The 22,752-nt window shown below is 42.3% G+C and overlaps 2 protein-coding genes across 5 annotated transcripts in view; both read right to left on the bottom strand.

Moving 5' to 3' along the window:
- Positions 1–384: 384 nt before the first annotated feature.
- Positions 385–8,200, bottom strand: prtfdc1b (phosphoribosyl transferase domain containing 1b). Of its 3 annotated transcripts, none has more exons than XM_076744730.1 (9): positions 8,032–8,200; positions 7,665–7,771; positions 6,693–6,876; positions 6,116–6,181; positions 3,745–3,762; positions 1,933–2,015; positions 1,680–1,726; positions 1,459–1,535; positions 385–1,340 (listed from the first exon to the last, which is right to left on the bottom strand). In XM_076744730.1, the coding sequence occupies exons 1-9, from the start codon at positions 8,173–8,175 to the stop codon at positions 1,293–1,295; spliced, it is 774 nt and encodes a 257-aa protein (XP_076600845.1). In that variant the 5' UTR covers positions 8,176–8,200; the 3' UTR covers positions 385–1,292. The 3 variants fall into 3 exon arrangements, with proteins under 3 accessions (XP_076600845.1, XP_076600846.1, XP_076600847.1); XM_076744731.1 differs by having other exon boundaries at positions 7,959–8,099; XM_076744732.1 differs by lacking the exon at positions 8,032–8,200 and adding an exon at positions 7,862–7,963.
- Positions 8,201–10,724: 2,524 nt separating this feature from the next.
- pbx1a (pre-B-cell leukemia homeobox 1a) overlaps positions 10,725–22,752 on the bottom strand; it is a 47,833-nt gene continuing 35,805 nt past the window's right edge. Inside the window, exons 3-9 of one of the 2 annotated variants that reach the window (XM_076744728.1) lie at positions 21,749–21,993; positions 20,170–20,360; positions 19,879–20,014; positions 19,394–19,553; positions 18,350–18,462; positions 17,048–17,137; positions 10,756–14,046 (exon numbers count right to left, since the gene is read on the bottom strand). In XM_076744728.1, the coding sequence (XP_076600843.1) occupies positions 13,954–14,046; positions 17,048–17,137; positions 18,350–18,462; positions 19,394–19,553; positions 19,879–20,014; positions 20,170–20,360; positions 21,749–21,993 (1,028 nt within the window). In that variant the 3' untranslated portion in view covers positions 10,756–13,953. Of the gene's footprint in view, positions 14,047–17,047; positions 17,138–18,349; positions 18,463–19,393; positions 19,554–19,878; positions 20,015–20,169; positions 20,361–21,748; positions 21,994–22,752 lie in introns of both variants that reach the window. The other variant, XM_076744729.1, reaches the window with a different exon arrangement.

The following is a 22,752-nucleotide window of genomic DNA, read 5'->3' as shown; positions in this document are numbered from 1 at the left end:
CACTCCTGGCAAAAAGTATTGATTAAACTTAGGATGATGATATTGTCATTTTACTGGAGAACTTCATCAAGTCATTCATTGTTCCAGCTAAATTCGGTTAAAAGGTCAGAGAGTCAATTCACTGTAATCCCCAGCAGACCTCAGTCCCCCCCAAAAAAAACAGTTTAGTCGTTACGGCACTTTGTGTCCTGTTTAAAGACGGAGAGTCATGTGTCAGGTGTATACAAAGAGCGCAGCAGCTCAGCACAACAGACTTTCTTTTGTTGCTTTCACTAGTCCACTTGCAGTTCCTTTTTTTTTTTTTTTTTTTTTTAACCAAATGCTGGTGACCTGATGTTTCAGGATGTGGCTTTGCCCAGTCTTAAAAGCAGAACGATACAAGCATACAGTCTTGAAGGAGCCAGTTTTATTTTCTCCAATATGTACAACACCCCAGCAGCTTAACACCAGAAAACACTTAAGTACAGTATAAAAACAAATGATTAAAACACGTCATTCAACACGATGGTGCGATGACTCAGAGCCCTCCTTTGTATGTCATTAGTCTAAGAAATACACGTGAGGCACACAAGGTTTTTCTATCTTATGAGCTCAACTAAGATGCCTCTTTAAACACATTTTATCAGCATCTGAAAAGAATGTTTCGACAGAGAAGGTGACAATACAGAACACAGAGATGTTAAAAAAAAAGTAGTGATGTGTTCGATTAGAAAAGAAAAAACAGAAATGGCAACTGTCCCAATACACCTCAAATACTGAAAAAACAAAAAGAGGTAGTTAGTGTTTACAGAACTACTTTGTTGGCCCCTGAGCATTAAAGGTGACAGCAGGAGAAGTACCTAATGTGAAGCGTTAAAACAGCAATGGTCAGGTGAAGACGATGCAAACCTCTATCTCTAATTTACTAGTAAAAAAAAAAAACTCCCTTTGCTACCTCATCACACAGGCTTAAAAAAAAAAAAAATCACAGGTCAAGATTATGAAGTTCGTTAAAACTGAGATGACGTTTGTGTGAGTAGCATTAAACATATTCCACGTGAATCAGCTCCGTAACCACACAGAACCAGGCTGCGGCTTAAGAACGTGGTAAACCCTGTGCTAGCTTAGCTAAAAGTTTCATGTCAGCGTCTTCTGTTCAAACAGATAAAAGTTTCACAGGAGGAATGTCATAACAAAACGGGGACGCTTGAGATCAGATGTCACGAGAGCAGCTGGAAGTGAACGGCATCTCCGGGAAAATGCTCGGGCTGTTGGATGACATCTGTGTGACAGTCATCTCTTTTTTGTTTTTTTTAAATCTTGTATTTCATCTTCCCACTTTCGCTGATCACACAGATATGCTAAAAAAAAGAAGAAGGAGAAAAGAAAAATGTGTTTTTATTCGATGTATGTGCGGCATGTGTTGCTCATGATGGGCTCTTGCTAGACAGAGTTGCTGTTGTCTAACATAAAACTTACATTTAGGTCTCTAAAGTACTCATTGTAGTCCAAGGCGTATCCGACCACAAACCGATTGGGTATCTCAAAGCCGACATCTGAAAAGTAAAGACAAAGAGGAACATTAATTGTGAATATTTCCATTGGCCACTGACTCACTGGCTAACAAGCTGCAACAATTGTTTTAAGAGTGAATGAGCCACTGACTCATGAACAGATAAAAGGGTTGGTCAGGTACATACAGTCAGGAAGACACGCAGCGTTGTGTGGCACTCTCTTCACCAGCAATCTGGGGAAAATAAAAGCAGACATTATCATATCATATCTCTTCCTACAGCAAGTCAAGGGGCAGTATTCATTTCAAAACAGCCACTTATTCTTTCTTTGTCTCGCTCTCTCTCTCTCAGTCTAGACTAGAAGGCGGAAATTGAGTGATTCACAAGGCAGGTCAACCGGGCTGGTTTTTCTTTTGAGGCCTTTACAGCCATAACTTACCCTGCGACTTTGATCATTTTGGGCCTGAAGGCTTCCACGTGCTTCAGGAGAGTTTTCATTGTCTTTCCGGTGCCTACAATGGCCTGTGAAGACAAACACAGAAGTGGATTAAAGGGAGAGATTGACAAAACGTGAATACAAACCAAAAACAGATTCATCTCACACTGGAGCACAAGTGAAAAGGACGAAGTCGGTCACACTGTGCTTCCATTACATATCTGTTTATGAGCCTTCTCTAAAAATCACAGAAAAAGGGGATTTAAAAACCAAAGTGTTTTTTTTTTTTTTTTTCACACGCTCTGACCTCTTGCATGAGGAAGAAGTAAAAGTAGTGGTGGAATGAAGCCACAGACGTTTGCTTTGTCATCTTCCTCACGTAGATGTAGGTCAACACACCCTTCGTATAGAATGGTTTGTCCTCACACACACACACTCGCGTGTGAGGACAAGTGGGAGAATGAAATGCTAATTAAATTTAAAAAAAAAGGTACAAATTCAGCAGTTTTTTTTTTTGCCTTTCACTTGGCTTTAAGTGTCGTCCCAATGCATGTCTTTGCCGTGCAGTACGTGAAGCATTTTAAGCCGCCTGCGTTTGAAAGCTATTACACAAACGAACTTGCCATGACTCACATGTGGACACCATTCAAGAGCCAGTTAGTCATTATGATTGTAACGATTTCCGTAAAAATACACTCCCTGTGCCCCTCTGAAACACACTCACAACTGCCAGTTTATTTTTTTAGAAGACAGTTTTTCACACACAGTCCTATGGAGTGAAATAAGCTTAAAAAAATAAAAAAGGCACATCATTGTGATGTGTAGTTCCTGCTCATCCAACTGTAGTTAAGTTTAATACCTCCATCAAAAGTTTAAAAAAAGCCAAAGCAGTATCTGAAGTACTTAAACCTGCATTATTTGATTTAGTTGGCCATTTAGAAGCAGTGCAGCACTGACATGTTATCACCTTATTTGGCTAAATAGCAAACAGTGCACCAACTTTAGCATTTACTCGTGTCTCTGTCATCTGATGAATGCTAGTCCACTGGTGGATGTGTAGCTGCCAAAGGCTCCGAGCAGCTCGTCGCTAACTTTGTCTGTCTGTTGTTTGGTGTTGAGCAGGTCGCGTACACCAGTTAGCTTTTTAGCTGTGAACAGCAGCCTTCAGCAGCCAGAAACAATGCGGATACGAGCGGTGAGGCCGAACCCAAAAAGTAAATCTGTGCACAGTAAAACCAAAACCAAAAGCCAAAAGACCTCATAATCACATTATACGCGGCCATTGTATCCATTGTTAATTGAATAACGACCAGAGCAGCTTTAAACTAGTTTATTTCCAATCCTTGTCTCTACAATAAAGAATTTTCCATTACTTACTGCAGTAGCAGCCATAGTCAATGAATGAATGACTGAGGCAAAGGCATATTCCCAGATGTTTGAGCACTGACTAATGACTGCTGTTTCAAAATGTTTAATCATACAGCGTCTACATACAGTAAATAACCATCGCTGAACGACCATAGTGATTTCCTTCCTGTAAATGTCATTTCTTCCCTCGTGCACCTACTCCCGATACGGGACTCAATTATTGTACTAACGAGAGAAACTTTATGATCATGTTGGCAAAAAAAAAAAAACAGCTCTGTTTTCCCCAAATATAGGTCGGCCAATTAAAAAGTTTCCTCGCACAGAACTGAAGAGAGAAAAAAACTTTAAGTGGGTCCTCTTGACCTGGATAGCTGACCACGGCAAGAAATACAATAGGCCCATTTGGTGAAGAGGAAAGACAGAGAATCAAAAACATGGCTGACTCACCTCCAGGACCAGTACGTTCTTATGGGAGCAGGTTGGGGAGAGAGGAGAGGGAGGGAAGCAAACAGTTATTCTTGGTTGAGAACAGATAATATTGTCTGATCAGCCACACACACATTCCAACAGTCATACACAGAAATGAATAATAGTAAAAAATAAAGGCCTTATGAATACAGGCGAACCTGTGCGGCAAGTTCTTTTGTTGAACAGCAGCAGAGAGCTACAAGAAAAATACATTTAAGGAGGAGATGATCATCTACGAGCCCTGAGTGAGCAGGAAAAATGTCATCCTCATTCAGATTGCAGCCCCTCTTTGAATGCCACACTGAAATAGCTGAGATTCTGTAAATGTTTGTCTAATCAACTGGAGACAACTGGGCACTATAAAGAGTCATACTCTAAGCTTCGGTTCAACTCAGCTAGGTCAACATAGGAAAAACTTTAACTGGCGTGTAACTGTATGCCGTCTACTCTACTTTTCAAATAATGGGTTCAGCCGAGCATGCGGCCTTGCTTTGTTTAGGCCTCATTATTCACACAGCTTTATTTAGAGCGCAGTAAACCCTGGAGAAATAGAAAAGGGATGAGCTAAAGTCCATGCAGAAAGGGGAAGCTACCGGCTGTCAGAGGCACTGCAGGGAGGCGCAGGCGTAGCATGTTCCCTGTCACACAATTAGATCACTTCTTCCAGCAAAACATCGCAGCGGCGTGCTACAAACAGGCGACTAAATTTAGTGGTACATCACAGGGAGTTCAGGGATTTCACAAGCACACTGAAAGTACTGAGGAAAGCAGCCGGTGACTCAAGCTTACTACCTCATATCCTATTCATGTTTCAAGCATTCATGCCACGCCTGGCTACAGGGCAAGTTAGTGTGTGTGGGTGTGTGTGTGTGTGTGTGCGTGAGCGTGCTCAGCTAAGGTGTGTGTGTGTGTGTGTGTTCAGATCAGCTGATTTATATTACCTAGAAATACTTTTGCTGACTTATGACTCCTGTAGTAGCAGCTGAGTCATTCATCGCCGCGCGCGCACACACACGCACAGATGTGTGGAGAGAAAAGCACGAGGGTGCGTGCAGACATCCGCAGACTGTTTACAGTTTCTGTCTAGATCAGCTGAAGAAACACCTGAACCACAGCCTCAAATTAGATCTAATGTCCAAGTGCGAACACCAGGTGCGTGACAGATGCAGTCACGAGAGCTGAGACGATTAATCGATTAACTCAGGGGAGGGATGTTGGTGTAAATGCTGCTGTATGAGCGACGTGCAAATAAGAAAACTATTTCGATGTCTGATTCATCGTTTCGGTTGTTTGTCAAGCCAAACGGCCAAACAGACTCTGGATTCTTCTTACATGAAGGCACTTGCTGCTGCTCTCTGTTTTATGTGACACTAAAATGAATGTCTTTGGGTTTTGGACTGTTTGCTGCACAGAGCAGTAATTTCAAGACGTCTCATTGGGTCCCCAGGATACTGTATGACAGACATGTACAGAACAAACAAAATCATCTTTAATATAATAAGCAGAATAGAGGACAATAAAAATATTCATTAGTTGCAGGCCCAGAGCAAAAGCAGTGCTATTTCCAGTGTTTTCCTATGTTGGTTTTAATTGTCAGACTTGTCTAAACCTGTGGCTCTTAACCCTTTTTGCTTGTGACTCCTGAGACTTTTAAGAAGTTCAACTGAAGGCTTTAAGTAAAGTATTTCACCAGAAAAAAAAGCAAAGGTTAGCGAGAGGTAAAGCAGTAAAGATAATTTGTGTAACAAAATTATTACTAGATTTTCATTTGGAACGTTCACTTCATCTTGTCACCACTCCCAGATTTGGAATCAGGTTGGAAATTGGAAAAATATAATAAAAATTATCCACACTGTCAGATCCTGTAACAGTCAGCGCACGCACACACGCACGCACGCACGCACACACACACACACGCACACACACACACACACACACACACAGTGGTTGTACTGGTTTTGATTACATAACCAGACAAGCTGATGAAGCTGTTATGATAGCAAGTATGTCCTCCCATCTACACAGATTTTCTCCACTGAGACAAAGTGGAAGAGGCCTTTAGACAATTACATTACAACAGTTGGTATCTGATCACGGCTGGGATTGTCACAAACTGCCATCTTTGATCTCCTTTACGGAAGCATTGAGCCATTTCCTCAGGATGGAGCGGGAGATAGCAGATCAGAGGGAAGGCTGCCCTCTTGAGGCTGCCGACTATCAGTACCCTCTATCTCCATGTCAGCGTTTGCTTCATTGTAATAGAGCTTATAATAATCTTCCACTGGACTCGGACGCTGCTCTTTATTAAAGGTCGGGTTGTATTCAATGGTGTAGATAAGAGGAATATTACCTTTCCAGCTAAAAAAGACAAATCCTCTGCTCCGAGTATGTGAAGGTCCTCCGTCGACTGGTCATTCTGAGGAAATAAAAAGGTTTTTCTTTTTATGTTTTGATGGCTTACATGCTATAATGGCAAAAAACAGGGAAAAACATGCCATCCTGAAAAATGTGGGTATATTCCCAACGTAAAAGAGGTGAAATAATGCACATTATCTTTCTTGTCCGTCTTTTTTTTTTTTTTCATAAAGATTGCCACATTTATGGACATGAATCCTCTAAACCTCTAAACTTGCAGTCGAAGTGTGAAGCACCGTCACATAATATCATTACACTCATTTCAAAGTCTGCTGTATTTGTCCCTTTTGCTTGTTCTTCACAGAAACGGCATGTTCGAGGCAAACTTACACAAAGACACCACTGTGGTAACGTTGTGTAAAGCTCAACTCGCATATCTTTTAAGTCATGGGACTCAGAACCATCACCGCTGATCTGAAGCTTGCCGAGCGCCTCTCCATTCCCACACACGCCACTTAAGTCGCACTGTCAGCGTCTGAGTGCTGTCGCTGCAGCAGTGGGCACAGGCTCACCAGGTAGCTCTTGAGACGGATGAAGTGGACCCTCATGGGGATTGTGTGGTTGGAGTTGCGGCTAAGAGCCTTGATCCTGTCCACCAGGTCGGCACAGAACTGGTAGCCTCCTTTCAGCACGCACAGCACCACGATGTCATGGTCCCCCAGGTCGTCCATGATGTTTCGAGCCAGACGTTCTGTCCTGTAAACAGCGTGAAACCGTCTCCTTTAACCCTCTGAAGAAAAGCTGTGCGTCTTATCTCACAGGAGATAAGCTCACAGCTGTGGGTGATTGTGTTGGTGGGCCGACATCCCCTGCGGGGGTTTACATCTGCCATGTGGCCCCTGGTGATTTGGTGGAAGGTTAGGCCACAGGCTGAAGAGCAAGTGACAAGGTTTTGGTGCATCTAAGAACTTTTAAACAATTTCTTAACAATGCAAGACAACTTTTTTGGACAGTTGTTGTTTTCATACCTACGTAGGCCCAATGAATGATTCTGAGAAAACCAAAAAGTTAGCAACTATTGATGATCAAACAATTCCTGAAGCAAAAATCTGCTGATTTCATGTTTCAGCTTCTTAAATGTGAAGATTTGATGCTTTTCTTTGCCATTCATGATGGAAAATTATAAACAGCATATTTTTCTAACGCTCTACTGACAAAACAATTAATCAGCGGAGTGGAGAAAATAAATGGCTGCTTGATAGTGAAAATACTTGCAGCAGTTGCAGTATAGTAGTTGCAATTGTAATATACAATAATAATAGTTGCAGGCCTAATTCTGAACATTACTAACTAAGAAATTTGCTGTTCTTGATTTTTGTCTCATGGAATTCAGAACAGCAGAGCACAGTTCACTCCTTTGGACGTCGATTTGACTATATTCTACTGGATTTGGCAAACATGGTCATGTTGTGATATGTCACAGATGGCTGTGACTATTTTGGAAACTCAAACATTAGCAGGGTTGGAGTGAGTTGGAGTTGTACCTGTCCATAATCACGCCATGCGGAATGATGACACACTCTAAATCTCCGGAGTAGTGAGCTGGATAGCTGAAGAGGTCTAAACTGTACCCAGGCCAGTCATCGTTAATCTGGGAGGGAAAACACAGAGGCAAACATTATGATGCAGTTTCACTGTTGATCGCATTGCAAGCAGTAAAACACCAAAGCTTTAACAGTACTTTGCACCAAAATCAGCCTGAAGTAAACAAATCTCAAAGTGCACAAAGTGTTCTGATTGCGCCGCAGCCGAGTGTGCGCATCCATGAGGGACTAAACTTTTCTCTGCGCGCCTGGTCGCCATGCAGCACTTGTCCTGCGTTCCCTGTCGTGCTCTCTGTCATTTCATTACCACAATCCCGCCGCTTCTCCCCTCGGATTGGACGGCAGCGTCTGCCATGTTGCTCTCCGCCGACACAGAAAGCGTCCGTTCACTGAGGGCAGTGCTGGCGAGGGCCTCCAGGAGGGTGTGCACCGGAGGAGAGAGGAGGAGCATCGGGGGTAAGAAATGTTCCCTGTTACCACATAACACCGTTTGTACCCTCTCTGCGCTGTGCTCTACTGCGCTGCTGCCACCAGGGGCGCCCTGACGTGTTATTCAGCACTGAGCTGCCTGTGCAGGGGCCAGCGGGGGGCCAGCGGGGGCAGACGGGCCAGGACCTTGGTTCAACACGTAGTAGGCAGTGATGGAAGAAGTACTCACATCTTCTATTTATCACAGTGTAAATATGCTGTATTATTCAAGTTCACTTAATTATTATTATCAAAATATACATTCAGTGCCAAAGACGTGTATTTATATTATCGGACAGTAATTGCTGATGTATTAATCACTTTAATGTTGAGGCTGGTAAAGCTGGGGTGTATTTGAACTGCTTTATAAATGTGTTTACTTTTACTTAAAACCACTTTAAATAGTTTGCATGCATGGGTAGTTTGTGAATTTCCCTTCTGAGATGACTAAAAGTTTTATCTGAATCTTTAATATTACATCATAATTTATTGAGTATATTTCATACTATTCATCTGAATCTGCAAAGTAGTGGGTACCTGAAGCTATCAAATACATGCAGAGGAGTAAAAAGTGCAGCATTTGCCTCTGAAATGCAGTAGTGTAGAAAAATATAGAGTAGCTGAAAATGGAAATACTCAAGAAAAGTTCAGTGGTTGAATGAATGTACCTGGCTACTTTCCACCACTGGCTGTGGTATAAGAACACCTAATTATATGAAATAGTCCTGTATTCAAAATTTAAAGAGTAATAAAAGTACAACGATGCACTATCAGCAGAATGGACGGCAGTAGTAACATTACAAGTGGTCATTACGCAGAATGGCCCCTTTCACAGTTATATTACTTGATGTATTATTGGACTATGAGAGACATTAATGTTTAAGTAGTATTTCAATATCATAGCCAGTCAAGGTGGAGCTAATTAGTTAAATCCATAACAATGCATCCTATTTTAGAAGCTGCTACGTTTCAGATGCAAAATCTTAATCTGTAGCTACTGTGAAATCAATTCAGTTGAGTAAAAGGCACAATTTCCCTCTCATCCAACCACCACTGTTTCTGAAAGACAGGAACGTGCACCAAGAAGAGAGAAAAAGAGAGACATCGGCAGGAAAGTAGAGTAGAAAACATGTTATCACCCCAAAGACATAATGGATGTTTTTGGAGCTCTGTAAGTGAAAAAAGCAGAATAATTTCAAAGCAGTGCCAATAAGCAACACTCAAACCCACAACTCCCTCTTTAATTTCTTCACCATGTGGATGACATGAAAGCTTCTGAACAAACGTGATAACATCGCCATCTGGTGGAGAGGAACGCCCACTTCTGGCCCACGCCGCTTTTGTTCTGATCCAGTCAGTTTATTTGCACCCATATTTCATACTCCCATACTTTCTGAGTCACACACCCTCCCAAACGTCTCATCCGATCTGCAAAAACAAGAGAAAAGCAAAACCTGGCAGCCTGTAATTTAAGAGATCCAGATGCCACACCCAGTCTCCTATGCACAATATAATCTCTCTCTGTGTGTGTGTGTGTGTGTGTGTGTGTGTGTGTGTGTGTGTGTGTGCGTGCGCGCGTGACACAGTGTGTTAAATGAGTGAATTTTAGATGAACCACCCATGTGGTCAGTTACTCCAGCACCAGCAGGATCTGGGCTGTTGTGTCACTGCACATTAGAGCAGTGTGCTGGGCTCCGTTGAAAGGGGGGGACAAGGTGTCTGGGCCACCCACCCATTCTCTTCCTCAGCAGCTGTAATTATAAACATTGGTACAATGACAGCTGGGGAGGCAGATGTCAACAGCAACATTAGATTTCAATCAGCCTGCGCAGTGTCAACACTCCTGAGGAATGAGGAGGTGTAAAAACTACGCCGCGTGACTAAACCTCTCAAAAATGTCAGAGAACAGTTATTATTCTCTGCACAACTTATTTCACAAGACGCTTTCGCTTCAAAGCGGGCTCTGATGTTGTGATAATCACGAGCGGCCCTGCACTGAGCGATGCTGCACAAGCCAGAAGATGTTTTCGGATGAAGTCTTGTCACATTGTTTTTGATGCCCTCCCTGTTGGTGAGTGCAGGCCGGCTCCTTCGCTGCCCTCCAGGCGCAGGGGAGCAGTCTGGCTTTGGCATTTCACACTCGCTCAGCAGTCAAGGCCTGTGACCGTCCGCAGACTCTACAGCCAACTGCTCCCTTACACCCTCGCCCCTGTTGTTTGGCCAATTATGAATATTCAGCTGCTATGAAAGTAATTCTGTCAGACATGCAGCTGTCCAGCCAGATAGTGTCAGCGGTGCTGTTTGTAGTGCAGAGGGGAGAATCTCGCAAGGACGTGACCGTTCTCCTCCTTCACTATCAGATTTTCACATGTAGAAATTGAGTGTGAGATGACCTAAATACAACATATTGGATGTTTCTTCCGTTTGATTTGAATTATTCTTCTGTTGTTGTCAACAAACAATCACAATAATCATCGTCTTGGACTCTGGAGTTTATTTTAAATCAATCCCACATGCAAAGTCCAGCTGCCAGCACCAAATGTGTATCAATCCACCGCTGAAAATAGTCCCTAACAAATGCAATATTTAGGCTTATTTGAGTGATTTTTGCTTAAACTTATAGTGACCAACTTTTAAAGAAAAAAGGTGCAGCTATATATTTGTGACCACTTTTCATAGATTTACATTTTCAGGAGGAACAAATGAGCTTGAAGCTGAGTATTGAGAGACAGACTTTTCATGGGATTTGCTGACCATAAATACACACTTATCCTTTAATTAAAATGAATAATATTCTGTATGGTCAGGCGTTGCTGCACGTGTTGCTTTGTAAATGAGTAGAATGTAGAAAATGGCCTCACTTTTCAGATGAGAAGTTGTAAATATGAAAGCTTCTCCAACTCCAAAAACACTACAAACCTTCTTTAAATGACTTTCTTTTTTTCCTTTCTGTTGGAGACACTGGCATATAAACTTGATTTTGGTGCATTGTGCATTTCTTTGTCTGTCTGAGTGCATGTACACTAACATGTTGGATAGGAGCCATAATGGAAGGAGGGGACACGCAGAGCCATAAAAGGGTTGATGTCTACTGGCAGTCACTAACCTTGGTTGACTTTCAGTTATCACAACAGCCACGGATGCCTTCGCGTGACGGCGAACAAAACCAAGAGTCTCTGCTCTCTCGTAAACTCCACAATAAAAGATGCTGATGTATAATCCGGCTGTATTACATATCATTTTTTAATGCGTTGAAAACCCTTTCCAACAAAGCAAGTCAAGCACAATGGTGCACATAAACACATGTTGAGAGTTCATGAGCTAATTCACGAGAGTAGGAAAGCAAAAAAAAAAAAAAAAAAAAAAAAAAAAAAGTAATAGCCTACATTAAGCATACCATAAAAAAACATAACAAAATACAAAAAAACAAATAGGCCACACAACATAAAAAGTGTCTATAAACAAGGTTAGACTGCTCAGAAAACACATTATTTGACATAATGACTTGTCCCTTCTTTAGTGCTTCATGATTAACATTTACAATGCTCATAAATGTTTGTTACTGAAAAAAAAAAAAAAAAAAAAAATCAGTTCGATAGTGCTGAGACAAGCATGAATCCAAATGTCTACATTTGTTTTGGTGTCAATTCTACGGTCACTAAAGCAGCACCAGCAGAATAATATACGGACTTAAATGATTTCTATGCAAATAAGCGCCCAGAAGAGGACACCGTTCTTCAAAATGTGGAACGCAAACATTATCTTTACATCAAAGCGCTCTCGTTAGAGCCGAGCAGCAGTTCAGGTGCATCCAGATGCTTCTTTCATGGCGATGATCAGTGGCTCCATGCCGAAGCATCTCTGGACCTGTGCTGTAGACTCAGGAGCAAGGATCCACTGTGTGAGCATGTAAAACTCTATTAACATAATGACTTCCCTGTTTAAGTGGATTGTGGTTCATGTATTGAAAAACAAACTCAGTTACAGGCGTTCTTGACAAAGTTTCTTTTCTGCAGAAAGTGATATATCCTCTTGTAATCCTCTCACTGGGACAGCATTGTTCACTCTATTGTAGCACCAGAGCTAAATGATGGATTTAAATGAGGAGAAAGAGACATAATGTTGTATATGTTTGATAACATCATATATTCTACCTGACTTCATGATGGCACACTGTTTCCTGTCACTTTCGTCTTGGTTACATCAGCATTTTGGCATCATCAGAGACTTTTCCTCTGCGGCGGAGGTGGTGAAAAACAATACAGATATCATGAAGGATTCAAGCAAATTTTTAAAAAAAAAAAAGAAAAGAAAGAAAGAAAGAAGTTTCTCCTTGTCCAGCATAGGCTACGGAAGCCCTGAGAGGCAAGTGAAGAAAAAAGTTTGATCTAAAATTTTCTCTCCTGTGTTTGTGACTTGAACAGGTTTTTGCCAGGATCATTTTTCAAAATTTTTCTTTATATTTTTAGCTGTGAAAACAGAGGAAACAAATTTTTTTGTCAGGATAATTTTTATGTTGTTGTAATTCTCATTTCGACCACAAGAGGCGGAAGTGCACCACTGCCCCATGTTCTAAATAGGACTGGAAGCGCTCATGTTTTCTTCCAGGTGAGTTTTCTAAACACAGTTGTGTGTTAGCATGTTATGTAGCATTACTGTGATTTCTTTCTTTAGGCTACAAACGTACTTTAATTGGCGCTAACCTGCAGTTAGCATTAGCTATACTGACATTAGCCATTAGCTAACAGGGACACTTATGAGAACATGTGGCTGAAATCAACAACAAACAGCCAAAACCTTCACCTGCCAAAAATAAGGAACTTAGAAAAACTATCCTTACAAAAACCTTTTTTTCTCAATACAATAATTTAAGTCAAGTTTTTTTTTTTTCATTTTCCTCTCAGGGTTTCTACAACAGATCAACAGAGGAAGAACAAAATCCCTGTTTTTGTCATTGTGTCAGTGAATCCTGTGACTCTGTGACTGTCTACCAATGTGCTGCAGAACCAAAACCAACAGAGTGAAAAATAATTTGCTTTTAAGTCGATATATCCTCCATCTTAATGAATGATGTCAAGCTTGTCTGATTTGATGACAAGTATTTATTTATTGTTTTACAGATAACATACTTCACAGGGTTACCTTAGAGGTAAGATCTCCTGACAGAGCTCTGTTTTGACTTGTCGGAGACAGAGGGGGAAGATGAACATACTTTTATCAAGCACACATTGTAAACAACTGAGCAATATTTAAGTCTAAATGGCGTACCATAGAATAGGTGAGAGACAACAAAATGTAAGTAAGAAGATGTGCCTCTTGCTTGCAAAGACAAAAGTTTCATTTTTACAAAACAAATAATGGTCACTGACATATTTTTTCTACTTTTTTAGTGGCTGAGAGGTAGAATGAAGTATTTTCAGTTAAAACCAATGATTTGATTTATTTACTTTATCATATCATTTCATCATTATGAGTGAAAACATTATGAGTGAATAAGTAACCCCAGCCCTCTGAATATAATGTGAAATCTGTACAAAGCCCCAGTCTCCACTGACTGCGGTATTGTTTGGATTTTTATTGTGAAACTTTTTGTTTGTATCCCAAATGTCCAACATGAGCAGAGGAAATATAATTTCTTTTTTTCTGGTTAGGATTTCACAGTACCTCTCCAAACTGTGGGACAGAGAATTCCTTTGTTTAATACTGTGAATAGCAAGGTCAGTCCATGTTTTTTGTAGATGAGCCGCAGAGATGGATATATTCAGTTGGAAGTATCCGAATGAACGCTCCCGGGTCCTTCTGTGGGCGATGTCACTGACGAAGGAGTCGGAGCATCTTGCCAGCCACCATTTGTCTGCATAGATAAGATGGGGAATAATTTAGCTTCAATGCAAAACATTATGATACAATTTTGCCGCAGATGTGTCTTTAAGGATTAAGTTGGCACAATTCAATATTTTTCTTATTGGCAGCAAATCCCACGAAAAGACCGAAGCAAACACAGAATTGATCAGAATAACAAGTATCGCTGAAGCCTGATAATTCTAATTCCTCTGAGCCACAGAGCTCCACTGTTGTCCAAAAACTATTAAAAACACATGAGTGAGCCACACTTTTGCACAAAGTCCCCTCATTAAAAATAACACTGCAGTTTATTTTGAATCAATCCCTCATTGAGTACACTGTCCCGCTGCTGTTAATACTCACAAGAGCACCAAATGTGTATTCATCCCCAGATGAAAATAGTCCCCATTTGAACTTCATGAACTCCTGTACATATTTATACCTCTTCAGTCGGAACATTTGGGCTTGGGGATGATTGCCACAGACAGAATGGACTGAGAGATACATTATTTGCTGACAAAAACATAAATATAGAAAATCACTACCATGTTAATCCTTTAATTACATGAATGAAAGAGGACATACTGCATCACTCTGGTCATGCTGCTGCACGTATTGCTGTTTTAAAAACAATCAGAATGTAGAAAATGGCTCCTCTTTCAGGTAGATAGTAGGATTATTTGGACCTTAAAGTAAGGAAATACTACATTAACCCGACTTCAACAGCAGTGACAGTGAGTCCGTCCAACCGATATTTCACATTCGAAAAACTGACAAACACTCTTTTTAAGAGACTCTCCATTAAAAGTATTATTGTGCCACTTCCCTCATCTTTCCCTCCAAGCCGCTGACATAATGAGAGATAAACAGAAGAGCTGAAACACAGAATGTGCAGAGCTTTCATATATCTCAGAATATAGCCCTGAGATGGTTGATAAAAGAATAAATTATCACAATAAAAAAAATGGCTCTTTAAAATGGAGGGCTTCTCAAATCATGATAAAAGGTTGACTAAAGACCATTAAGGACATTAATTGCAATTTCCACGCTATTAGTGAGAGCTGGGAACGTGCTTTGGCAGCCTCTTATTTCCAAACCCTGTTATTTCGCGTAAAGACTGTCTGTCATCTTATTCAGAGGCAAGAGGGGAAAAAATAAAGAAAAAAAAAAAACATTTCCAGCCTCTGAGAGAGGCAACACCCACCAGCAATTTGAGGGGTGTAATTGCTGCTCAAGGATAAAGACGGAGAGGTGAACCACGAGAATTCAGTCAGTAGATCTTAGACTTTTTTTTCTTTATCTGGGCCAAATAAATACGAGCACCAACACTTCATTCACGAGCTGCGCTGAAACACTGCAATTTGTGTTTTAAGTGTATTTATTACAAAAGAGCTAGAACAGACTCATCATCATCACCAGAATGCACTAAAATAGTTTTTATTCTTTTCTGAATCTACGTATTTCTTCTAGAGCTGGATGATGTAGCCTAAAATATTACAGTAAATTAAATTACGGTAAATACGTATTGGTTGGACATTCATTAGCCTCAGTTCACCGCTTACAATCGAGTCGCGGAGCTAAACACCTGTTTCTCTGAAGATTACTGTACATATCCAACCATCTCTGAAGAACACATGCAGCTGAAAGTATTTCCAGATTCCTCAAAGAGGCTGTCGAGCATCTGGATGGAAAAATACTACCGAACAAAAAAAGATTTTTAACCAACTTAACTCAAGCTGTGACTGAATTTCCTGATCCAGGTGGATCCTGGAAATCACAACTTGTGTATGAAAAAAAAAATCATTGGGGAGATACATGAATATACATCACTGTAATCTATTATTTTCCTTATTATTAAGTATGTATTATGTATTATTATTATGATTATTATTATAAAAACTACTTTAGAGCTTTTCATTTTGGCTGCTGATGTACAAATTGAGCAAGAAGTTGGGTTATTTCTGGCTGCCATCTTTGTTTGGAATAGTACATTTTTATATGGTGCAGGATTCTAGAAATACCTTCACAACAGTTTTGTTAAACTAACTCCTGACCTTTTTTTAAAGATCATTGGGTATTTATTTTGTGCTTCGCTCTGTAATGGTTATACCTGACAGGCACAAATTGTGGCTAGAGATTCATAATATCAGTAAGTCAATAAATTCGGTTTATTGCCAACACACACTTAGTTTGCAGGTTAGTTTGGATTTTGCACTTTTTGTTAAAGGTCTTTTGTCTTTCTAACACACCGGCACAGTGTACTGAACACCTCTTTCCAGTTGAGCCTGTTGTATGTTGCAACTGGCCTGATGCATCCATGTTCTTATTTTAGCACGAGGGGTGTTGCAGGCTTGGCTGTCAGTGCTGCTGTTCCTGTGGATGAATGATCTGACCAATGTGCTTGGACTGTTAGCCCAGAGCCCCACTCTTTCTGTCCCTGTGACTGTCGTATTGATTCTGTTCAACCCCGTGCGGCCTGTCTCTATGGATCTACATGCTAACGCACTGCCTCCAGTGTTAGCTGTCCCGCCCTGCCCAGCCCAGCAAGGAGACCTGGAAAACTGGCCCAGCCTTTGACAGGTTAGTTAGAGAGTTATTTTAAGAATTAGCAACTGGGAACTTTTTTTTTTGTGAAGCCAGTCTTGGAAGGGGTATGACTTGTCCTATGGTGCCAGTGTGAGAGCAGTGTTGGGAGGGAGGATGACACCTGTGTCCTTGTTCCTGTCGTCTGCAGGTGTCTCGCTAACGCTAATATCTTCCGACAGACTAGGAGCGTGTCCAGCTACTCAGCCTGGTAGCTGCCTCATTGCCTGCCACCTAGGGCATGACTGGAGCAGGGGGGCAACTGGCTGGACAACAGCCCAACCCTGGCTAACTCTGCTAAATGGCATCCCAGCGTGCACACAAAATTACACAATAATATACACATCCTGCAACTGTGGAGTCATTGCACAGCAAGACAGCAGAGAAAACGTCGAGAAGGACAGAAGGAGATTGTTTACAGGTCTTACGTTGATGCCCTGTGGACTGTACATCTGGCTGGCTGCGAGGCTGTCACTGTATCCTCCGGTCTGGCTGATAACATGGCGAAGGGTATCCACCTGGAACAGCGGGGACACACAGACAAAAGGCCTGGTCAGACAAAAGCTCTGGATAACAAAGACAGCCATGCACAAGGAAAGGTCAGTCTGATAGTAAAAGGGTACCATAAACAGGAAAAGGTTACAAACAGTGAATCAGAATGATTTGGCCGCTATTACAAGCTTGATAACAGACGTTGCAAAAGGACGAAAATACAAGAAAAACTACAAGAAATAGCTAATTATGGATGCATTTGTAGTTGTGGCTGAATAATACATCACAACCCGACATTAAAAACACTACTTTGCAGCTCATACTGGCAGTGCTGATTCTCGTCTTTTACCACACGAGACGAATGAATCTTCACATCGTAAACCTGTTCACACAACATGGCTGCCAATACAGACGTGGCGTAACTGAGGTCACGTCATGCAATCTTTTGCTCTAAAAGTTTTTTTGGAGTGAGGCCATTTCTGTGTTCTTCTAGGATTCACTGGAAGCTACTTTGTAGCTTTTGGCAGAGCAGCCCATCAGGTTACGCATGAAAACGCACCTGCTGTATGGATTTCACAACAAATGAAACCGATCTAGATGAGGCCCATTCAGTCAAAGCTACACTTTCTCTTTACTTTTTCGCCTTCTTTTGATTGTACAGCCCTGAGAGCCACTCTGACACATTCCGAAAATATAACCTTTTAAAGGAACATGAGCTTCACTAATTCAAGGCCGACCCTAAAGACCTCTTTACCTCCTATAAGGGTCGTCCCTTTTGCATATTCATGAACGACCTAAAGCGTTTGGCGAGCTGATCTGAACAGAAAAGGAGGCGGACAGAAGGAGAGAGAAATGATGCCAAAAGCACTGAAACCAAATGAGAATATCACCTCGGGTGGTGATTCCTTAATCTATGGCGAGAGTTGTAACACTCAGAAGCACTGTGTTGGTCATCACTGTCCACTGGGGCAAGGTCAGGGAGCTACAGTGCACCAGTGGCTATGTGAACTGTTGTCAGGAGTGCTGATGAGTGTTGCACCATTTCCAAAACTGTCTGCAGTCGTCTACTCAACTGCCGGTTGACAATGGCTTCTACATTAACGTAACGCTTCAGGCAAAGTGTAACCTCTGTTTCACTGCGTAGGTCAAGCTGTTGTGGGCCTCTGCTCTCCCCGACTGGACAGTGGTTGAACAATGTTACAAGTGATGTGGGACACTAGGCTTGAAGAGGCGCCTACCTGGGATTGTATGTTGGCCCCAACCTGCCCCCCTTGGTACGAGTCCCCATTGAGGGACTGCACACTCATGAACAAGTCTCCGGAGTTTGACATGTTAAAAGAGCCAGCAGAACCTGAGAATACACAGAGGCAGAGGAGAAGAAAGAGAGCAAGGAGAGCAGGACAAAGATAAGAGGGAAGGGAAGAGGAGAGGAACAGAAAAAGGAGTTAAAATGATCATGCATAAGCAAAAGTGCACTGAGTGGGTTAGTTTGGGAGGGCAGCTGGCATCATGAAAAAGGCTTTTTCTGCAAACCTGCACGCTACAGATGCAGTACATGCACATTAAAACATCACTGAAGCATAATTTAAAAGGAAAAATCAGCCAACAAGAACCACGAGACAGATAATCATCATAAAACTGTTTAAGTCCAGTTTAAACAAGCCTTATGGATTATATTATAGTTAAACGTCCGTGCTGCTAGTGTTTCATTAAGGAAGTAATAATTGATCTGCAGGAAGACCCAAAGAATCGTCGTCGTCCTTTAATGGACCCCAGCTCCCCAGATGTAAAGAGACCATCGCGTAACTTGATTTCAACACCCGGTCCTAATCCAATACAGTTGCGAAGTCTCTATATGACAAAAGACTCCGCTTGCCCTCTGAGCAGCTTAATGGCATGCACAAGGTCAACCGGACAAGAGGCAGGAAAAATTAACGTCCATGAGACCAAGAGGTCAATAACAGAGAGAGAGAGAGAGAGAAAGAAAACGAGTTGGAGAGATGGACGGTAAAAAGGCAGAGAAGAAGAAGAAAAAATGGAGCAAGAAGGGCAAGGCAACTCCATATTACTGGGTTAGTTCAGAAGAAGAAGGGCGTCCTGTTAGTCTAAATCAAACAGCACCAGAGACTGAATTCTTGAGTCGGGGCTCAGGTATGAGAATGTTATTGTGCTCTGTCTTGCGCATCTGTCTGTGTCCCCTCTGGTATAAAAAGAATCGTCTATCCACAGAGCTTCGTTCACTTTAACCCAGCGGTCTGTGATCAGCTGGAGACTGAGCTCACCTGCTGAATTGGGAGTTGATGGGGAGTTCGCCTGGCTGCCGTGAGCAGACACGCTGGTTGCATTGACTGCGGTCCTCGCCGCATACATGTTGGCCTCTTCTTGGAACTTGCCGATGTTTTTCTTGTATCGGATTCTCTTGTTCCCAAACCAGTTTGATACCTGTCAAAGCAGCAAGGATAAGAGTTGTAACGATTTTAAGATATCACAGATCTGTGCAAACGAACCAAAGAAAGTCAGACGATGAATATTAACACTCAACACCAAAGCCTGGATTATGCTTCCTGCACCAGTTAGCACACCATCTTTTAGCACCAGCCTTTGCGGGTGCTATGACATAATTGGTTTCCACATGGACTACACCTGATTATTATTGGTTTTTGGGACGCTAGACTGAGTATTTTTGATTGTCATGGATCAGACCGATGGGGAAATATTATTACTAGAATATTCCTATAGTGCTGACAGCTTTGCTCCTTCTGGGTACCTGTGACACTGTGATGCTGCATTTCTTGGCCAGCTCTTCTTTGGCCTCCTCGCTGGGATAGGGGTTACTGAGATGGGAGTAAAAGTACTCGTTTAGGATCTCTGTCGCCTGTTTGTTGAAGTTCCTCCTCTTTCGTCTGGACAGACAGCAGAAAGGACACAGACAGAATCGAAATTTTTAAGAAATACACGGTCAACAAATACATGAATTCTTCACTGACACCAACAGTGCTGAAACATTAAAGGTACACAGTTCCTAGTTTTTGTCGCCCACATGGACGCACACACAGACCTGGCATCGAGAAAGCGTGAGCGCAGGATCATGACGGCCTCGCAGGTGCTCTGTTTCAGCTGCATCTGGATGGAGCTGAACTTGCGGTGGATGATGCCAACCATGCGCTCGATCTCTTTGGGCGAGATGGGTCGTGTTCGAGACTGCTCCCTCAGCAGGTTCATCACATGGGTGGTGAACTCATTGCACGCCTGGATGCACAGACAGACAGGATTCATAAAAAGAATAACCATCGCGGAGGCTCGGCAGCTTCAGACGGAACAAAAAGAATGAAATTGGATTTTGGAGAGGCCGCGCTTTCTCCGGTAGGCCTTGGCCTCGTAGAAGAAGTGTGTAACGGCAGCAGCGTTAGAGGTAATAAGAGCAGTCTAAATTAAAGCAGCAGACAGTGCAATGTTTCACGGCAAAACAAATGTGGCGGTGGAGTCGTACAGTGGAGGCAGCGAGACTCGCGGTGCTCTCTGAATATTAAAAAGGCTTCTCTTCAATGGAAGAGAAAATGTGACAAGTGAAGAGAAATCTAAAATGACAGCAGGCTTTCAGTCCCGTTAACGTTCAAGAGGTTTAAACTGTCTCTCTCTCTTTTCACTCCATCTTTCAGTCTACCTCGTTCTCCCTCTGTCTGAATCAGTCACTGGATATGACTGCATTCAGAGTCAAGGTGTCTGCTGCTTGTCAACACCAGGGTTACGTCAGTCAAAGTGATGCACCGAGCCGCCGTTCTGCTTGCACACACACGCCAGACACTACTCACTCATACGCACGCCAAGGTGTACGTAGAGCGGTGACACAAAAATGCTCAGGTGTGTATTGACTGTGACAGTTCGCGATGACTAGCCTTCCTCGGAGAAGATGACAAACCCAGAACGCTTTGACTTTCCGAGGGAATGACAAGATGTTACAGTCTTTGGAAAAGAGCTGGTGTGTGACTGATATAATGGCTGCTTGCCTGCCGAAGATAACATCTCTGAAAGCTTGGCTTGTCATGAATTGGCCTGCGAGAGCTGATTTCAAGAGTGTTATATGTAGTTAAAAAAAAAAAAAAAAAAAAAAAAATCCATAATTTATACCAACTTATTCCTCTTAAGGCTCAAAGACGGGGCCTTATCCAACATGCATTGGACAAAGGGCAAGAAAAAAACCTTGGATACGATGCCAAGCAGTAATGGTGCGAAAGGATAATATGCACTCCCGAGCTTTTTAAAGTCTCCAATTCACCTCAGCGAGATGTTTTCTCACCATATAAGTACACAAAGGAACTTGAGGGAGAACCTGCAAACTCAATATATACACAATCCCTCTTAATTTTCCTGCTTTTTTTCATCTTATTTTTGTCATCCCGCAACAGAAAAATCTCCTTTGGCTTGCTTCGCTTTGCAGGCAGAGGTCAGAGGTCAGGGTCAGAACATGGACACATTAACAGGGCAGATATTCCTGTCATATCACACTTTGAATATTCATGTTCAAAGTGCGATATATTGGAATCCTACAGATGAACTTTTGTATTTACGGTAAAATACTTAAAGGAGAGGAACTAAGCTGAATAACTGAGGTAAGCAACAATATTCCTCCTGCCCACCTGCTCATACTTCTCCAGCTCCGTGTGGTAAATTTGTCGGATCTGAGTCAGCTTGGCCCGGTAATCGGAGTGTTCTGCTGAGTTGTCTGCACCGATGCCACCGGTGGCCGCCGCGGCTGCTGCGGCGGCTGCCGACCCACCGCCTTTCTCCGGCCCGGCCACGCCCTCCGCCAGCAGCATGTTGTCCAGTCGCATCAGCTGAGGATCTGGAGGCTCCTCCTCCTGGGCGCCACGGATACTGAGCACTGAGGACGGCAGAAGAAAATGACGTGAAAGCAGTGCCAGACACTCCCATTCACACGGATGTTCAAACCAAAGACCAAATAGCAAGAATTTAACTACGACTAAGTCTTAACTATTTCTCCCGCTCCAGCCTCCCAAGTGAACTCCCTGAAATATGGCCGTCGTTTTAATAGTTCAAGTCTGAGCCATAAAAACCTGCAGCCTCACAGTGGCTGGCAGCTAGGCAGGACCATAAAACTATAATTTTATCGATTCTGGCTATCATTTCATGTAAAAAAAAATTAACACAGCCTTCCACCAGAGTTCATCTTTCATTGCTCTCCTTATGCTCAGACTATGTTTAGTTTCTGGCCAGTGGCTTTATTATCTTGTCAGGTTCCATTTAAACAGGAAAACAAACAACACAAATTAAAAAAAAAAAAATTGGAAAAGGTGAAAGGTTCAATGATCACTTGATTTGAGATCACTGAGGTTAATCAGCAACAGCGCCACACCTGGAACAGCAGCACTGCATTCACAGAGTGAAGGGTGACACTGAGGTCTGTCTACACGCTTGTTTGGGGGTCTGAACCTGCACATATTCACACACCTACAGCTCTCAACTGACACTCAGCTCCCATGGTGTGGAGAGCGAAATGGAAGCACAACAAAGACAGGCCTGCTGAGACGAACACGCACAAACAACACAAAAATCCGCCTCACGTCCACATAAACAAATGCAGTCTCGCCAGATATTCTGAGAGCACACTGGAAAAACCCGC

Source organism: Chaetodon auriga, chromosome 12, assembly GCF_051107435.1.
Source record: "Chaetodon auriga isolate fChaAug3 chromosome 12, fChaAug3.hap1, whole genome shotgun sequence".
Classification (NCBI taxonomy): Eukaryota; Metazoa; Chordata; class Actinopteri; order Chaetodontiformes; family Chaetodontidae; genus Chaetodon; species Chaetodon auriga.
The sequence above is the reverse complement of the archived record's forward strand: the minus strand, read 5'-3'. Positions and strand labels throughout refer to the sequence as shown.

What these genes read in the sequence shown, in the direction of transcription:
- prtfdc1b (XM_076744730.1), bottom strand. Translation starts at nt 8,175, where the DNA reads ATGCTCCTCCTCTCTCCTCCGGTGCACACCCTCCTGGAGGCCCTCGCC. An exon ending in TCCGTCTCAAGAGCTACCTG is followed by an intron (nt 6,182 to 6,692) that starts GTGAGCCTGTGC and finishes TTATTTCCTCAG; the next exon opens with AATGACCAGTCGACGGAGGA. An exon ending in AAAATGATCAAAGTCGCAGG is followed by an intron (nt 1,727 to 1,932) that starts GTAAGTTATGGC and finishes TATTTTCCCCAG; the next exon opens with ATTGCTGGTGAAGAGAGTGC.